The following is an 18,961-nucleotide window of genomic DNA, read 5'->3' as shown; positions in this document are numbered from 1 at the left end:
ATTTTTTCTACAGGTTTGATAGAATTTAAAACAGTTGATCCATCTTTTCTCATAATTTTAAAGAGAATGATTCAGATAGAACAAGGATTTGGTTTTTTTAAGCATATCTTTTCCAATACATATTAAAAAGTACATTCTCTGAGATAAGTTAGAGGGGGGTATTTTGCAACTCAAAAATATTTGTTTTTACTGATTAAAAGGTTGCATTTTAATTTATAGTAATAACAGATTATATGGTGTTAGTTTACCTAATGCATATATGTTCAAATTCATCACTGATCTAGTTCTGTTAGTAGACAGTATGCTATGGCAATATATAATTTATAATAGAATCATAAAATCATAGAATGGCATAGGTTGGAAGAGTCCTTAGGGATCATCTAACTCCAACCCCCCTGCCATAGGCAGGGATGCCACCCACTGGATCAGGTTGCCCAGGGCCCCATCGAACCTGGTCTTGAACACCTCCAGGGATGGGGCAGCCACAGCTTCTCTGGGCAACCCATTCCAGTGCCTCACTACCCTTACAGTGAAGACCTTCTTCCTAATGTCTAATCTAAATCTATCCTCTTTTAGTTTAAGACCATTCCCCCTTGTCCTATCTTTATCTATCCAAGTAAAGAGTCCTCCTTCCTTTTGGTAAGACCCTTTTAAGTATTGAAAGGCCTCAGTGAGGTCTCCCCAGAGCCTTCCCATCTCAAGGCTGAACATCCCCAGCTCTCTCAGCCTTCCTTCATAGGAGAGGTGCTCCAGCCCTAAAGTAAATAGCAAAGTCAGGAAAAAAAGAAAAAAAAAAACTAGAACATGAATTTAAAACATTGTATTGTATTTCACTAGAACTGTGAATGAAACTAGATGCTGCTGTTGATGTAATTAAATATTTAATTTATAGAATTAGACAATAGTTTACATTGAAAGGGATGCGGTCGTCATTTACTTCAACATCTTTGCTCAAAGCAGGTCCAACTTCTAAATCAGATAAAGTTGCTCAGTGCCTTGGCTGGTCAGCTTTCAAATATTTCCAAGGATGGAAATTCCACAGACTCTCTGTGCAACCTACTCCTGTGCTTAACCACCCTCATTGTGAACATTATTTTCCCTCATTTTTTTCTGTGTTGAAATTTCCTTACTGAAACATTTGACTTTGCCTTACAACCCTTTATTGTGCACCCCAAATGAGATGACAAGCCAAAATCTAATTGGGAATAATACTAGTCCACATATCTTCCAGACAGCTGTTTATTACCCTTCAGTTAAATCATAAGTGAAACAAGACTAGTATTATCCTGCATACTAGAATGTTGTCTTTTAGCTTGTTATAGCATAAACTGCACATGTACTTCATCGTTACTTTCCTAGCCTTATAAAATGCAATAACACAGCAGCAAAAAAATATGTTCAGTTCTTCTGACTATATCCTTCCATTCATATTTCTCCCACTGCAGTTGTCAGTAAGAGACAACCTCATTAAGCTGTATGCTTGTAATTCATACCACTGATAAATTTATACTGATCTCAGTGCAGATGAACTGGAATTTTCTACTCAGTATTTCCTTTCTTTTCTGATTCATTAAATTCGGCAGGGGAGGGGGAAAGTTGTTAGGGTTTGAGGGGTGTTGTTTGTGTGTCTATTGACTGCATATTAGGCAGATAACTGTATTTGAAATCTTTCTCTGTACATATTTTCAAAGATTTCAGTGTGATACTGAGCAATAATGTTGCCCATTTTTTAGAACGCTGAATGGTAGGATAATGGACTTATATTCCACAAATATGCTACTGATTCATTCTGTCATATTGGTGAAATGACTTTTCATGTTTATGACATTTAAAAAACGAATCTAGCAATCTGTAAAAATGGTCGTAGGAGTACTTGTCTCTCAACTAAGTATTAGTGAATATTAATAAAAATGCTTAGAGATACTGACAGTTATTGATTTTAACAAGGCTCTATTCTAAAAATATTTTATTTTTTAGTACTGTTTATATTTGGTTATTGTATATTTGTTTATATAATGGCATATATAGAAAGATGAAAGACAAGGCATATTGACAAATTGTTTCATAATTTGTCATTTATACAGAGTATGACAGGGGAATGGTGCCTAACTGAAGATAACAGTGAATACAAACCTCCTCGTAATAATAACATATTGGGTCATGTACTTCATAGACTGATGGAGATTTTCTATCCTCCAAAACCCAAATCTTCACTACCTGTATTTCCTTCTTTTCCTATTAAGGGATGCATTTTGGGAAAACTTTTTAGTGGAAAAACTACCTGTGTAAAGTTTCTTGAAAAAGGTAGAGTTCAGGTTTTTGTTTGTTTGTTTGTTTTTTTACCTGAATTTCTTTAAAATATTTAATTGTTTTTAAATCCAACTCTTAGAATGACATTTGTTTGGGCAAGGCCTTGCATTACTAATCCTTGAAACTCACATGCATCCATATTTTCTAGGAGTTCCTTGTAAGTCATTCATTCATTATCTTCCAAAATAAGATAAAAACACATGAACTTTCATAAAGTGTTGTTATAGTATTACTTCTGCATTTCTGGAGAATTTAAAAATGATTTTGAGTTCTCTGAGGATTTTTTCTATAGAAGAGACTAGCAGACATCTGTGTGATTGTGGCAATTTGCTGTATAGTGGTCACAGAGCAAAGACAGTGGAAACAACTTGCATCAAAAGCCCAAACAAAAGGAACTATGCATTGCTTTGCATGTACTAGACTTTTGCATGTCTTCTCATCATTAATTTAATTTCAATAGTGGTCTGTGTCTATGTATGCTCAGCTCAAACTGTAAAACTATCTAATTTTTTCTTATATTAGTTTGCAATATTCAGGTACTATCTGTTGATACTCTGGTTCAGAAGGCCATCCAAGCTTTTCTTAAAAATGAAATGAAATGTGAACACAGCGTAATTTCACAGGAAGCAGAGAATTCTGTGAAACAAAATGAGGTAAGCATTTTTATTAATTTTTGTTTTGGGTACCACAGGGAAAAGAGAGTGACGTGTAAGGAAAAAAGCATATTGTTTCAATTTCTTACTCATTTCAGACTTAGTTCTAAGTTTTGACTTAGAAGACTTCAAGACATATTCAATTCAGAGGTTTGGTTTTCTGCAGCATGTAGTTTCCTTTCTCATCATTTCTTTTCTTAATTGATACAAGGTCCAGAGGAACATGTCAAAATCATCACTACCGAAAGTTCTAACAGAAACATTTATCAATGGAACCAAAGGTGTGTGTGTGTGTGTGTATTATTTAATTATAATTTATTACTCTTATCTTGTTAAATTTAAATGGAAGTTAGCCTTTCAGTTATCCATGTCTGAGTTTTAACCGTAGTTTCCATTATGAATTTACTGTTTCCACACATTTGTAGTGTCTGAGAGCAGCAAGTTCAGGCTGCTCCACAAAGGAGGCTGAGCTAGGAGATGAGGACAACAATAAGTTAGGCAGGGCCAACACTTTGCCAACAAAAAGTGAGGATATTGACTGAAGTCCGGGTCAGGACCAGGTCCAGAGACAGTGTGAACCTCAGTCTGGCGATAAGTCTGCTGATGAAGTAAGTCTTGAGTCAAATCAGAAACTCAAGTCCACGGATATGGATCAGGGTCAGAATCAAAGAGATAGAATAGAGAGTGCTGATGTGGCTATCACACAGCTGTAATGTATCACAGACAAAGTCCAGGATGAGAGCTTCATCTTAAAAACACCTTCCAAAGGAAGGTGTTGAGGGCTGAAGGTGGAAGGGAGCTCTGGAAGTCACATAGCCCATTGTTTCTCCTTAAAGCAGGGTCACTATTGCAGGTTGTTCATGACCGTGTCCATTTGGGTTTTGAACATCTCTAAGGAAGGAAACTCCACAACCTCACTGTGCAACATGTTCCAATGTTCCATAACCTTTAGAGTTAATATTTTATTGTTTAAATGGAATTTCATGTGTTTCAGTTTGTGTTCTTTTACTTGGCATCACTGAGAAGTTTCTGGCTTGGTCTTTACTTCCCGCCCATCAGGTATTTATGAGCATTGACAAGATTCCGCTCAGGCCTTCTGTCCCCAGGCTGAACAATCCCAGCTTTCTCAGACTCTCCTTGTATGTCAGATATTCTGTGACCTTAATAATTCTTACGGCATTTTGCTTGACCTTCTCCAATATATCCAGGTCATTCTTGTACTTGGAAGCCCAGAACTGGACACAGCATTCCAGATACGGTCTCACCAGGGCTGAGTAGAGCTCAAGTTCATCCTGATGGCAACATTCTTCTTAACATAGTCCAGGATGCTGTCAGCCTTCTTTGCTGCAAGGGCACATGGCTGGCTCAGTCAGCTTGTTGCCCTCAAGGGCCCCTAGGCCTCTTCTCTGCACAGCTGCTTTCAAGACAGTTGACCTCCAGTTTAAACTGATGCATGAGACTTTCCTTCCCATATACAGGACTTTGCATTTCCCTTTGCTGAACTTCATGAGATTTTTGACAGCCCTTTTCTCCAACCCATCAAGGTCCCTGTGAATGGCAACCACAACCACCTGAGATACAGAATCATAGAATGGTTTAGTTTGGACGGGACCTTAAAGATCATCTAGTTCCAACTGCCCTGGCATGGGCAGGAATACTTTTCGCTAGATCAAGTTCCCAAAGCCCTGTTCAACCTGAATGCTTCCAGGGATAGGGCATCCACGGCTTCACTGGGCAAACTGTTCCAGTGCCTCACCACCCTCATGGGAAAGGACTGCTTCCTTCTATCTAATCTAAACCAACTATCTTTTAGTATAAAACTATTACCCCTTGTCCTATCACTCCACTCCCTGACAAAGAATCCCTCTCCAGCTTTCCTGAAGGTCCCCTTTAAGTACTGGAAGACCACTATAACGTCTCCCTGAGCCTTCTTCTCTCTAGGCTAGATAACCCTATCTCTCTCAGCCTGTCTTCATACAGGAGGTTCTCCAGCCCTTTGATCATCTTCATGGCCCTCCTTGTACTAATACATCCTTGTCCTTCTTGTGTTGGGGATCTGAAAGCAGCACTCTAGGTGGGGTCTCACGAGAGGAGAATAGAGGGGGAGAATCACCTCTCTCAACCACCTCCCTCAATGTGCTGGCTATGTTTCTTTTGATGCAGCCTGGGATATGGTTGACTTTCTAGGCTGCAAGTGCACATTGCTGTCTCATGTTGAGCTTCTCATCAACCAGCACCCCCAGGTCCTTCTCCTTGGAGCTGCTCTCCATGCATTCTCCTCCCAGCCTGTGTTTGTGCTTTGGATTGCTCCAGTCCAGATGCAGAACCTTGCCCTTGGCCTTGCTGAACTTCATGAGGTCTGCACAGGCTCACCTCTCCAGCCTGTCCAGGTCCCTCTGGATGATATCTCTTCCCTCCAGCATGTTGACTGCACCACAAAGCTTTGTGTCGTCTTTGTGCAGACTTGATGAGAGTGCACTCAATCACTCTGACAAAGATATTAAAAAATACTAGTCCCAGTACTGACCCCATAGGAACACCACTCATCACTATTCTCCACCTGGACATTGAGACATTGACTGCAATTCTTTGAGTGCTGCCAACTAGCCAATTCCTTATCTAACAAGTGGTCCAAATATCAAATCCAGTGAATTAGCACCTTTGTCCTCCAGTTCGCTCAGGACCCCTGGATTCATTTCATCAAGTCCCACGGACTTACACACATTCATGTTCCTTAGGTGGTCTTGCACCCAATCTTCTACAGTGGGCAGTACTTCATCCTCCCAGTCTCTGCCCTTGGATTCTGTTACTTGGGCAGTATCAACCACTCCTTCCAGTTTCATGTTGCTTGCAGACTTGCTGAGGGTGCACTCTCTCTCATTATGTGGTCATTAATGAAGATGTTAAACAGTATTGTTCTCAGAATTGACCCTTGGACTACACCACTAATCACTGGTCCTCAGCTGCACTTCATGTTCCTGATCACAACCTTGTAGTTCAGCCAGTTTTCAGTCCACCTTACTGGCCACTTCTCTAGTCCATACTTCATCAGTTTGTCAATGAGGATGTTAAGGAAGATAGTGTTGAAAATCAAGATAAACAGCACACACTGATCTTCACTGATCTTCCCTCATCCACTGAGCCTGTAGAAGGTTATTGTCAGGTTGGTTAAGCATGATTCCCTCTTCACGAATGCATGTTTTAACTCCTAATCATATTCTTGTCCTTAATGTGCTTGGAAAATATTTCCCTGATTATTTTGCTCCATCAGTTCCTGGGGACTGAGGTGAGGCTGACTAGCTTGTACATGATCAATTCTTCCTTCTTGCTTTCATAGAATCATAGAATCATTTAGGTTGGAAAAGACCTCTGAGATCACCAAGTCCAACTGCTATCATAGCACTGCAAAGTCTACCACTAAACCATGTCTCTAAACACCACATCCACTTGTCTTTTAAATACCACTAGAGTTGGTGACTCAACCACTTCCCTGCACAGCTTGTTGCAATGCCTCACAACCCCTTCAGTGAAGATTTTTTTTCCTAGTATCTAACCTAAACCTCCCCTGGCACAACTTGAGGCCATTTCCTCTTGCCCTATTGCTTGTTGCTTGGGAGAAGAGACAGACCCCCCACCCTGCTATGACCTCCTTTGAGGCAGTAGTAGAGAGCGATAAGGTCTCCCCTGTGCCTCCTTTTCTCTAGGCTAAGTAACACCAGTTCCTTCAACTGCTCATCATTAGACTTGTTCTCTAAGCCCTTCACCAGCTTTGTTGCCCTTCTTTGGACTCTTTCCTTGAAGAGAGGAGAGACATTTGCATTCCTCCAGTCCTACGGAATCTCCCCCAGTCACCATCACCTCTCAAAGATAATTGAGAGTGGCCTAGCAATGGCGTCAGCCAGCTCCCTCAGCACGTGTTGGTACATCCCATCAGAACCTGTGGAATCCTGTATTTGCAGTTTATTCAAATGTTTCTTAAGATGGTCCTCCTCCACCAAAAGTAAGTCCTCCTTGCTGCAGACTTTCCTGCTAATCTCAGGGGACTGGGATTCCTGAAAGCAAGTTTTACTGTTAAAGACTGAGAGAAGGCTCAGCATTTCGAAAGTCTTTTCCAGCAGTTGGCTCATATTTTTCCTAGTCTTAATTTTGCTGTGGAGATATCTGTAAATATCCGTCTTCCTTCCCTTTTCCACCACACACAAGAAAAGATCTTTTCTCCGTGAAAACATTGAAACAGATTGTATGGAGAGGTAGTCTCCATCACTGGATGTTTTCGAGACAGGGTAAAAACCTGAGCAACCTGGTCTGACTTTTCAGCTGATGCTGCTTTAACCACAAGGTTGGACTATGTGACCTCTGGAGGTTGCTTCCAACCTGAATTATTCAATGATCCTATGTTTCTGATGATTGCACATACCTTTTATTATTTATCTACAGTAAGAAATATTATAGAAGTAAAAGCGTTAAACTTTATAATGTACCTATTTTAGGTAATTGTCCTATCAGAAATGATTCATCTGGTCAAGAAACTGAATCAGACAACAGTCAGAATGACCTATCCAAGGTTTGTAGTTTGATTTTAGCTGCTACTATATAAAGATACTTTAGTTAAAATCTTATTAAACTACAGAATGGTGACACCATTTCATCATTCTGCACTTATTTGTTCACCTTACTGCAAGCATTTTCTGTATGAAATTTGGAAAGACATCTTATAAAAATCTATTCCTGCGTATGTTGGTTAGAGTTGTACATACAGCTAGAGTTATACATAAATACCTCCCTGTTTAATCTCACATTTATGTAAGATATGGTACTTCCTATTCATTTTTGAGTTAGCAGAAATGTATTCCTGATCTTGGTGGTGCAAAGCAGATAATTCATCCCATGATAAGATTTCTTTTCTTTATGTTCAAAAATACTTAATTTCCAGTGATCTCTTTGACTTTATTGGTTGAGCTGAAGAGTACTTCAAAAGCTAGGAAGGTTCCTATAGAACTAAAAAATTTAAATGCTGCTATAGGAAACCAGTTTGAGGCTTCTTTTAAGCTATCAGAAAGGAAATCATCAATGGATTTAGAGCAGAGAAAATGAGAGTAACCTTGGACACAAGTCAGAATTATTGCACAGTTAAATCAGAATAACTTGGACACTTAATTTTTTTATCTTTCTGCTTTCAATATCCTTTGTTTCTCTACCTCATTTCTGTCTGGCATTTTCATGAGTGTAATGATGTTCAGTTTGAGATTTCAGTTAAATTAGATGTTTTTAAATCAGTTTAAACTATTTCTCCTAAATAGATAATAAACATAGATAATAAAATAAACATTAAATATAAATTAATAGCACAATGAAGATTAATAAATAACACAATAAAGATAAAGATAAATAAATATATAGAGAACATAGAAGTAAGGTATGTAAAGTAGAATCTATGTAAAGTAGAATAGTTCTTTTTAACTGTCAGTGTCATGAGCATTCTGAGCACTTCAGTCTTACATGTTCTTTTAACTGCACTCTTCCACAGCTTTCTGTACGTGCCCAGCTTGGTGCTGCATCACAGAAATTGTTGAAGAAAGGAAAAAGTATTCCTGATGAATTACTAGTTGCCATCCTATTGGAAGCTATTAAGTATGAAATTGTGTAGCTTTTTTCCCCAGTTATTGAGAGTGTAATTATCCAGTTTGTAGATCCAGAGTCAGCCATTTCTCTTTATTCAGTGCATTACTGGAACGTTGGAGTATTCTGCTGGGAAAGTGGAGCTAATTAGTGAAGTTAGTTAATCCTCATATTAAAGCAGTAGAATCTAGCCCTAAATTACGCAGACATTATTGTACACCACTGACAGCAAGTAAAAAAAAATATCTATCACATAGTCATTAAATATAACTTATGTCTCTATTTTGTTTATCAGTTGGAAACTATTCACAATGTTCTAGTGTTTTTTCTTCTAGGTTTTATGTGAAATACATAATCCAAACATTCATACTTTGGCAGTTAAGTTACTTATTTTTTTACATTCTTACATGACAGAAAATTGTCTCTACTCTCCTGATAAGCAAATAGCACTTAAGTTCTCACATGAATATCATGTAAGTTGTATTACTCCCATCAGTACTTTATGTTATGAAACAGATTTTGCTATTTATTTCTTTAGTGCAAAAGTTAGCACTTCAAGACAACAGTGAAATTACATCTCTGATAATAGTTCGTATAGAATTTGTTCTTGAAAACTTCATCAAGACAGATGTTTTGTTTTGTTTATCACTTTTAGCTATACTTGATGTAATTTCCTGGTATAAAATCCATTGTTTCACAAATTTAGTTGTCATATTCTCTGTTCATGAGGATATTGCATATACTGAATTCAGAATGAAAGACTGCTAGGACAAGCTGTTCTTTAGGTGTTAATATTATGCTATCAATTCACCGTATAATCCTGATCCTTTATTTGCCCATAGCCAAACACCGCCAGAGATGGGGTGGATTCTGGATGGATTTCCAATGACAATTAATCAGGCAAAGCTATTTGAAAAAGCCTATACAGGGGTCGATCCAGATGAAGCAGAAGCAGAAGATATGAACCCTGGAAAGCTCTCCCTTGTTACAGATCCCAGAGCCCCTATCAAGCCTCCTGTTTCCTTACCTGCATTTGATGTTTCTGTGTTATTGGATATTTCAGACACGACAGTACTAAAACGCATGGCTAGCTTGAAGTGTGAGTTTCCAACTACACTTAACAAAGTTAAATGACAAGCAGAGTCTGATTTAAGGGGAATATAAAGATTGTTATAATATTGAAACTACTAAATTGTGAATACTTTGCAATGTAATGGCAATTTGCTTAGTGAAATTAGGATACAAAATTATATGTTATTTTTACTTTTTCTGATAATTATGAAATTATATTTTTTATTATTTCCTGGCAGTTTTCCTCTCCATATGTAAGTCCTCTTCTAACTTTGGCTGTTCTTTTTTTACTTGTCTAAAGTACATGACTTTATAAATTTAACTTATATTTACCAGATCTACCCTTACGTGGTGCTCATTGGAGCGAAATAGCATTATTGTACAATTTCTTTATATCTCACAGAATCATTTATATGTGTTTCAGTCAAAAGCACATTAGAAGTGTGCAAGTACATGTGTATATTCTTGGTTTTATTTGTTCTGAAATCTCACTAGAGCTGATATAGTGCAGTGGCTAGTGTTAACTATCACATAAAACAGCAGTTGAGAAAAACAGAACTTACGTCAAATGCAGAAATATGACTCATTCCAAATGAGTATGTGTAAATAGTATTTTTCTCCAAGAGACACATTTGGAAAGAGACAAAGGAAAGGGTAAACAAAGGGATGTGCTAACTTTCCCTGGCATGTGCGAACATTCATTCCCTATCGAACACTGCATTTGTCATATGTTAGTTAGTGAACACCTGTAAGTAGGTGATTTTGACCAGAAATGACAAAGGCATCAAAGGCCTTTTGAGGGCTGTTTCAATTCCAAGCCACATACTTTTCATTGGTCTTATTCATCTTGGCAAAACATGAGTTCTTTTCACAAATACATCCTGTATTATCCAAATTGTAGGGAGATTCTTCTTTATTGTTTTTACTGCAGCAGTTTCATAGCACTTGGCTTGAATTTAACAGCATTTAACTTTTGTTAAAAAAAAGAAAGGAGAGGTAGGATGAGAACGAGGCAAAATTGTTAGAGGTTTTGCTAACAATGCAGTCAAGATAAATGTATAGACACTTAAAATTTGTGTTAATTTTAAGACCTTGTGTGCCAAAACACTTTGAAAATTTGATAATACATGATATAGTCTCAAGAATCCAAAAAGAATTTATTTCTTAAGATGTCATGTGTTGATAGAAAGAGTCATAGGAACAATAAAAACATCATAAAGTTAAAAAAAAAAGTGTCAAATTAGTCATTAAAGTGTTTTTTAATCTCGAGAAGACTCAGAGAAAGAGGATATCGTGTCTTCAGGTGCAATAGTTTATCTGTCTATTGCTGTTGTGGTTACTTCAAGGAAGATTCAGATTAGACTGCGAAAACAGCTTCTAACTGTAAGAATAGTTAAGCCTGAAGTAGTCTGTCCATGAGATTTTTCCCATCTCTACACCTGGAGATTTCTACGACTGCAAAGTATCCATCAGGAAATATTAGCATTATCACTGACTGCATTTAAACAGAAAAGGAGGGAAGGCACTGACTCCAGGTCCTTACCCAGATCTATTTCTATAATTCTCTCTGACCTTTCCTTTCTTTTAGGAAGCTGGCACCCAGTTTTTAGATGAGGAAATGTAAAATGAAGGAAAGCTAAAATCTTTCTTTTAATAATTATCTTATTTGGGGCCAATCACTACTTGTACCTTTTTCAACATATGCTCATATATGCTGTTTTCCACACAGCACAGAAATCAAACTCATCTCAAATGGAACAGGAGGACAACAATCAAAATTCAGATGCTGAAATCCTTGAAGAGAAGATTGACTTAGTAAGGGACCAGATGCTGCATAGGTATGTTGCTTGAAGTACAAAAAAGTTACTTGAACCATATTTTTAGGCATGTAGTTAATCTGAACCTCATATGTGATCCATGATTGTACTGATATGCCTAATGTTAAGATTTTACTTATGAGTTTATCTGATGTGGAGCTTAAAGAGCTAGTGAATTCATGGCACAATACAAATAATCCTAGAAGATAAAAGTTCATATGTTTTGCTTTTCCAAGGTATTTTTACAAGGAGAATTTCTTTTGCAGATATGTATTGAATGAACCATACATACATATACTTACATATATATATGTATGCATACATACATCTGAGAAATGTCATATATAATGTGATTGTCCTTGAGTGAAATGGTTTGGGTTACAGACTTTTTGAAATGGTATCTTCCACTTTTACAGGAATAAAGAATATATTAGTTTTGTATGTTTTATGCAATCATTATATGCTTAATTTTACATAGAGAGCAAAATCAAGAACACCAAGTTTTATATCTAAATATTTAATACTACTATTTTAGACTACTACATTATTGATTATTATTGTTTTAGTTGTGATAGAAGAAAACATATGCTTACATTGTGAGAAGAAAGAGTAACAAATACGTATAACTAGATAACAGTAGGATTTTGAAAATTTTCTGTTGCTGAAAATGAAGGGGTTGATGTGGATAGAAATTTAAATATTTTCAAAAAGTGTTTGCTGAATTTGCTTTAGTATTGGATTAGATGTGATATTTCTTTTGTTTATTGGTTTTGGGAAAATGTTTTCTTTTCCTGCAGTTATTTCAGTAGTTAGATTTTAAGATTTTAATATGATTTTTGTAGAATTTCAGGCTTTCTAGACACATGGCCAAAATTAGAGAACTGGTTTTCAGTCCATCACAATATTCTAGTGAAAGTCAATGCAGAGACAGAAGAAAGTCTTGTGTGCGAAGCAGTAAAGGAAATTCTAGTGGGAGAAATTGCCAAAAAGCAGAATAGAAGTAAGTTATTTTGTTCCTACTTTTTGCATTTAATTAAAAAAGACTTAATTCTTTATAATTAATACTAATGATAAATATATAAAAATATATGAAAACACTACCAATTTTCACTGTCCCCGCAAGACTTTGGAGATTTATGAGTTAGTGATAACTGCCCTGGAACTCTGAATTTTTCTGTTATCCTGTTTCAGAGGATGTGGACTGATTTCACATAGTTGCAAAGGTAATTTGAGAAAAGGTTTTAAAACGTTTAAAACAAACTGTCAGTTGGGTATATTTAAATTCACTGAAGTAACGGATTACTAAATTCAGTCCCTACTTCTTGGTTAAAGTATTATGGCTAGCATCTTCACCATGTGGCATAACAGCAGCAGCAGCTTAAAAATATGAATAACTTGCAGTGTTATTAACATCTCTTTTGGTGCATCTTATTACATATTTCCTCTTAATCACCCCAAAGGACAGAATCATATAAAAATAAAAAAAGGAAAAAAAATACCCAAGGGAAAAGGTGTATCAAATAAAACAGGACTGGCAGACTTTTGAATAACCAGTTTCATTTCTTCAGGATTATTAGAAGACAGTCTTTATGTGTCTTCCAACACATTTTTCTTTCCCCATTCTCACATGGAAACCATAATTGCTTACAACTGTTCTTTAATTAAGCAGGGAATCATTGAAATAATGATAGTTATAATGAATCTCAGAATTGTCAATACCGCTGACCTTGGTTTACCTGGTAAAGAATATTTTGTAAAATCACACAAAATCTTTATCTTCTTGTTTCTCTCACAGTGATGGTTTTAGAAAAGTATCAATCCTGCAAAACACAACCTAACTGGAAAGGAATGTTATAACAACTATGGCATCACTGGTTTGATCAGTATATATATTTATGAAAAACACCAAACAATGAAATATTGAATCTGTTCCATTATTTTCAACGTGTCAGAGTAGCATAGATGTCTATCTTTGTTTACTTAAAATACATTTGAAGGTACTAATTCTATGTTCTAATACAAGGTTCTGCTCAAGAAAAATCACCAGGAAAAAAGCCTTTACCAGTCACATCTCAAGATTTGGTTCCTCCTATTCCTGTGACACAACCACCAATTGAACCAGGATCACATGGATGGATTTATGTAGATGAACCACTTCCCAAGGTACATTAATTCATAGAACCATAGAATCATTTAGGTTGGAAAAGACCTCTAAGATCACCAAGTCCAACTGCTATTGTAGCACTGTGAAGTCTACCACTAAACCATGTCCCTAAACACCACATCCACTTGTCTTTTAAATACCACTAGAGTTGGTGACTCAACCACTTCCCTGAACAGCCTGTTGCAATGCTTCACAACCCCTTCAGTGAAGATTTTTTTCCAAATATCCAACCTAAACTTCCCCTGGCACAACTTGAGGCCTATCACTTGCTGCTTGAGAGAAGAGACTGACCCCCACCCTGCTACAACCTCCCTTGTGGAGGTAGTAGTAGAGCGATAAGGTCTCCCCTGTGCCTCCTTTTCTCTAGGCTAAGTAACACCAGTTCCTTCAACTGCTCATCATTAGACTTGTTCTCTAAGCCCTTCACCAGCTTTGTTGCCCTTCTTTGGACTCTTTCCTTGAAGAGAGGAGAGACATTTGCATTCCTCCAGTCCTACGGAATCTCCCCCAGTCGCCATCACTTTTCAAAGATAATTGAGAGTGGCCTAGCAATGGCATCAGCCAGCTCCCTCAGCAGATGTGGGTACCTGTGGAATCCTGTATTTGCAGTTTATTCAAATGTTTCTTAAGCTGATTGTTGCCCTTTGGACATGCTCCAGCACCTTGATGTCTTTCTTGTAGTGAGGGGCCCAAAACCGAACACAGTATTCGAGGTTTGGCTTCACCAGAGACTAGTATAGGGGGACAATCTCTTCCCTAGACCTGTTGGCCACACCATTTCTGATACAAGCGTAGATGCTATTAGCCTTCTTGGCTACCTGAGCACACTACTGGCTCTTATTCAACTGGCTATCAACCAATACCCTCAGGTCCTTTTCTGCTAGGCAGCTTTACAGGCACTCTTCCCCAAGCCTGTAGCAGAGTTGTTGTCAACACTTATCTGTGTTGAACCTCATACAGTTGGTGTCGGCCCATCAATCCAGACTATTGAGATCCCTCTGTAGACCCTTCCTACCCTTAAGCACATCAATGCTCCCACTGAACTTGGTGTCATCTGCAAACTTACTGAGAGTGCACTCGATCCCCTCATCCAGATCATTGATAAAAGTATTGAAGAGAATTGGACCCAGTACTGAGCCCTGGGGGACACCACTTGTGACTGGACCCCAGGTGGATTTAGCTCCATTCACCACGACTCCTTGGGCCTGGCCACCCAGCCAGTTTTTTACCCAGCAAAGCACACACCCATCTAAGCCATGAGCAGCCAGTTTCTCCAGGAGAATGCTGTGTAAAACAGTGTCAAAAGCTTTACTAAAGTCTCAGTAGACAAAATCCACAGCCTTTCCCTCATCCACTAAGTGCATCACCTTGTCATAGAAGGAGATGAGGGTAGTTGAGCAAGACCTGCTTTTCACAAAAAGCTGACCGGGCTTGGTCCTGTACTGGTTGTCCTGTATGTGCCGCGAGATGGCGCTCAAGGTGGCGGCGCTCTGTAACCTTCCCCAGCACGGAGGACAGACTGACAGGCCTGTAGTTCACCACGTCCTCCCTCTGGCCGTTCTTGTCAATCGGCGTCACATTTGCTAGACTCCAGTCAGCTGGGACATCCCAGCCATCTGGCTATCCAGCCAGGACTGCCAATAAATGATTAAAAGTGGCTTGGTGAGCACTTCCGCTGGCTCCCTCAGTACCCGTGTGTATCTAAGTGGTGTAACAGGTTACTAACCATTTCCTCTTGGATTATGGAGGCTTCATTCTGCTCCCCATCCTTATCTTCCAGCTCAGGGGGCTGGTTACCAGGAGAACAACTGGTCTTACTACTAAAGGCTGAGGCAAAGAAAGCATTAAGTATTGAAATTAAGATCTGAAATTTAGCAATTTCCTGAGATAACTTTATATCTGCATCTTTGTTTTCAGTAGCCCTCAGCAGGTTTTTCTTCCATCATTATGTGTAGTTGCTTATTTGGAAGCAATTTACTTTTTGTTCTCCATGATATGGCCTGCATAATTCTGCTTTTTCTGAAAAAAATAAAAATAAAAAATTCTGTCACTTTGCTTTAAACTTGTTGTCTGCTTGGGTCATTTGATGACTCTACATTCTTGTATTGTGAGATACAATGAAAATAATTCTGTATTCACCCTCTGAAGGTACTTATGTATTAGAGCCATGTAACCTATCTCCCTTCTTCATTTTGCCTCAGATATTGTTTTTCCAATACAGTCATAATGTTTAATTCTCCTCATGCAGAAGCAGTTCAATATGTTCAGTCATGACCGTTGCCCTACTTTCTGTCTGCCTGTTGTAGTTCCAACGAAAATTTTTTGAGATGGGGAGCTGGGACTGCTTGCAGTATTCAGGATGTGGATTTGAGGGGTGCATAATGATGCTTTGTGTTTTGTTCTGTAATTCCATTCCTAATGTTTACCAGTTTTGACTTTATAACTGCAGTTAGCTTGCATATGCTGTAAATCTCTTTCTGAGTAGCTACAGCCCATAAGTCAGTATGTTGTGTTTCCTCTGGTCATGGCCTTCATTTGTCATTTTTTGACAGTCAGTCAGTCAAATGTCACTTTTGCAACACTTGACAGTCACCTTTAATTTTTACTAGTTTGAACAGTTGTGTACCACCTAAATACTCATCCTTCTTTACTGAATTTATGAATATATCAAAAAGCAGATATCAGCAGTATTTTGCTGGTAATTCCCATTCATTTTGAGTATGGCCACTTTTTTCCAAAGAAATGCATAGGATAACCTATATGTTGGTAGTGTTTATAATTAGCTGTAAATAGTTGTAAATCAAAAGAAATACGTAGTGAAAGAAATCAGTAATGTGATTTCATGAAATGATCTTTCTTATATTTGCTAATGATACAGCTAAGTGGATTACCAATAAATGTATCAATTAATTTTGATGTTTTTAAAAATACAGGAGATATCTGACTTTTTAGTACCTTACTGGGAAAACATAGAAAATGCATATGTCAATACCATCAAAGCTATACTTAGATGCCTAAGGGATGAACAGCACTCTATAATTTATTACTTAGCAGATGTTAGGTGAGTAGAAAAAGTAGCCTACTACTTTAATATTCATATTTTATATTTTTAATCTGGCATTCTATTTTTATTTTAACACTGTAGTTTTTTACCATCATTTACAGAAAAAATTTCCAAGATTATTTAAAGCGCCCAGATCTTAAGCAGGAATTTGTATCTCAGTGGCAATCAGATTTTAATTCAATTGCTGATGACCTGCGAGAAGATGAGGAAACAAAAGCAGAACTACATCAAAGAGTTACTGTAAGTAAATGACAAAAGTTATAATATACCCTAAAGTATTGTTTGATTGTATACAACCTTAGTGTAACATGAATGATATTATTATTTACATTTTTTTTCCTCTTACCACTCCTCTTAAACTATTTCACTTCCTCTTGTACATAAAGTGACACGTCACAACTGGTCTGGCTTGTGGCCACACCTTTCTTATCTCTTGCTTCTTTCTTTAAGTTATACTGTTGTATTCTGGTACAGTTTAGAGTAAGAATTTCTCTGGTTTCTTTTTCTTTACATTTTTCAGAAATTTTACTTATAGGTTTGGTCATTTCTATAACATTCTGGCAAATCTTGTCAGCCATTTAGTTTTTCCGTATATGAGATATGGTAATATATGTGTGCTAAAGCTGATTCATACAAAGTACAGAGAATTTCTGTGAAATGTTTTGGCGCAGGTAAGTCTTTGCTCTCATACATCTCCTGAGAGCTCTTCTTCACAGAAATACGTAGCTGTAAAGGTCCTAACAAGTTTGGAGCCAATTTAAACATAGGCAGGAAATGGAGCTATCTTTGAATTTATTGGATTCCCACTTCAGAACAGACATAAACAGAATTCTGCACTATCCTATATTGCTTTCAGAAGAAACGTACTTCTGCATAATCTTTCATTGAAATCATGTCAGGAAATGCTCCCAGAAAAGAGAAAAAAATGACAGACGTTTTTATTTGTAGGGAACATTGGTAGAATTATAGAAGAATTCACTAAAGTGGAAAAAAACATAGAACCTCCTTCTATATAGCATTATTTCAATAGGGTGAAATAGAAGACTTAAAAATCATCATTCATATTCCTAATTTCCAGTAAATGGAATTATAAAAAAGACTGGAATCCCTCTGTCTTATATTTTAGAAAGCTAGAATTTTGAGTATTTGACCTTTCACTCGTAACAGAGATCCATGTTTGACATTCTCCATTTCAAATTAGGCTAAGAGGATGAGATAGTGATATATTTTTTGGACGTTTAGGCAGTGAGTCTCAGGCATTGTGATAATGCTAAACACCATAAGTAAGACTGTTTGTAGTTAATACATGACTACCAGGAATTCTGTTTCCAAATTACCCATTCTAGTCCTTGTGGATTCCAAACCTGTGGGTGAATGTGAAGATGGTGCTTCCTCTGTGCCTTTAAGCTTGCCCATTGTACCTCCACAAATGTGAGAATTCTATCATTCATCCTTCCGTGATACTAGAAAAGGAGAGAGAGGAAATGAAGAGGGCTGGAATCTGTGGAATGTCTTTCCTTAAACATTTCCGCTTTCCCAGACTGCTGAACTCTGTCATCTCAGCTGGACCCTTTCTGAAACACTATCCACAATGGAAGCTGCCACGTTGTGAAACCACATAAACCACATTTCTCTGATACCAACTGGAAAATGGAAAAATACATCCCATCTTGCTATGTGTGAAAAATCCCTCAAAGGCTTTGACATCCAAGGCTCTGACATCCAAGGCTTTGGCAACCAAACTCATAACAGAATTGCTATGCATAAGATCTCTGTTACACTGCCTTTTAGCAATTTCTCTCACTTTCCGCTCATGACTTTGCTATCATCTAATATGGTAAGTCACTTGACCCCACTACATCTCTTGTCCCATATAGGAGACAACTTAGCACATGCATTCATTTTTCTTTTTTCCCCTACCTGAGTACAAAAAAAGAAGGAGAGAGAAGCTGTTTCACTTTGAAATAAGAAAGAGTGGTGAGAGAGAAAAAGAAAGACACATAAAACATGTTTTTGGCTTCTCCCTGAAAAAAGATAGCTCACCATCTACTGTTCCAGCTGTAGTCACCATTTACAGTAAATCAAACATGTGACCTGCATAACATGAGAACAAAGAAGAAAATGCTGCTCATTACGTGTTGCAGGAAGATACTGGAAAGAACTGTACATCAGTTTGTGCAAAATATTAGTTTGTGTTGTTTGTATCCACAAAACAAGTCATTTGTAAGCTTATATCTTTTTATTCAGTAACAGTTCCTTATGT

General features: G+C 37.5%; 1 protein-coding gene across 5 annotated transcripts in view; it reads left to right on the top strand.

Annotated features, from left to right (window-relative positions):
• Positions 1–18,961, top strand: part of SPEF2 (sperm flagellar 2) — a 69,486-nt gene that overhangs the window by 25,290 nt on the left and 25,235 nt on the right. For 4 of the 5 annotated variants that reach the window (XM_083818519.1, XM_083818523.1, XM_083818522.1 and 1 more), the window contains exons 11-21: positions 2,085–2,304; positions 2,833–2,963; positions 3,175–3,244; positions 7,454–7,527; positions 8,491–8,594; positions 9,425–9,681; positions 11,383–11,491; positions 12,313–12,470; positions 13,494–13,633; positions 16,568–16,695; positions 16,800–16,938. In XM_083818519.1, the coding sequence (XP_083674645.1) occupies positions 2,085–2,304; positions 2,833–2,963; positions 3,175–3,244; positions 7,454–7,527; positions 8,491–8,594; positions 9,425–9,681; positions 11,383–11,491; positions 12,313–12,470; positions 13,494–13,633; positions 16,568–16,695; positions 16,800–16,938 (1,530 nt within the window). The remainder of the gene's footprint in view (positions 1–2,084; positions 2,305–2,832; positions 2,964–3,174; positions 3,245–7,453; positions 7,528–8,490; positions 8,595–9,424; positions 9,682–11,382; positions 11,492–12,312; positions 12,471–13,493; positions 13,634–16,567; positions 16,696–16,799; positions 16,939–18,961) is intronic. The other variant, XM_083818520.1, reaches the window with a different exon arrangement.

This window comes from Anser anser (genome assembly GCF_964211835.1).
Source record: "Anser anser genome assembly, chromosome: Z".
Taxonomy (NCBI): Eukaryota; Metazoa; Chordata; class Aves; order Anseriformes; family Anatidae; genus Anser; species Anser anser.
Note: the sequence above shows the minus strand (reverse complement) of the source record. Positions and strands in the feature narration are given on the sequence as shown.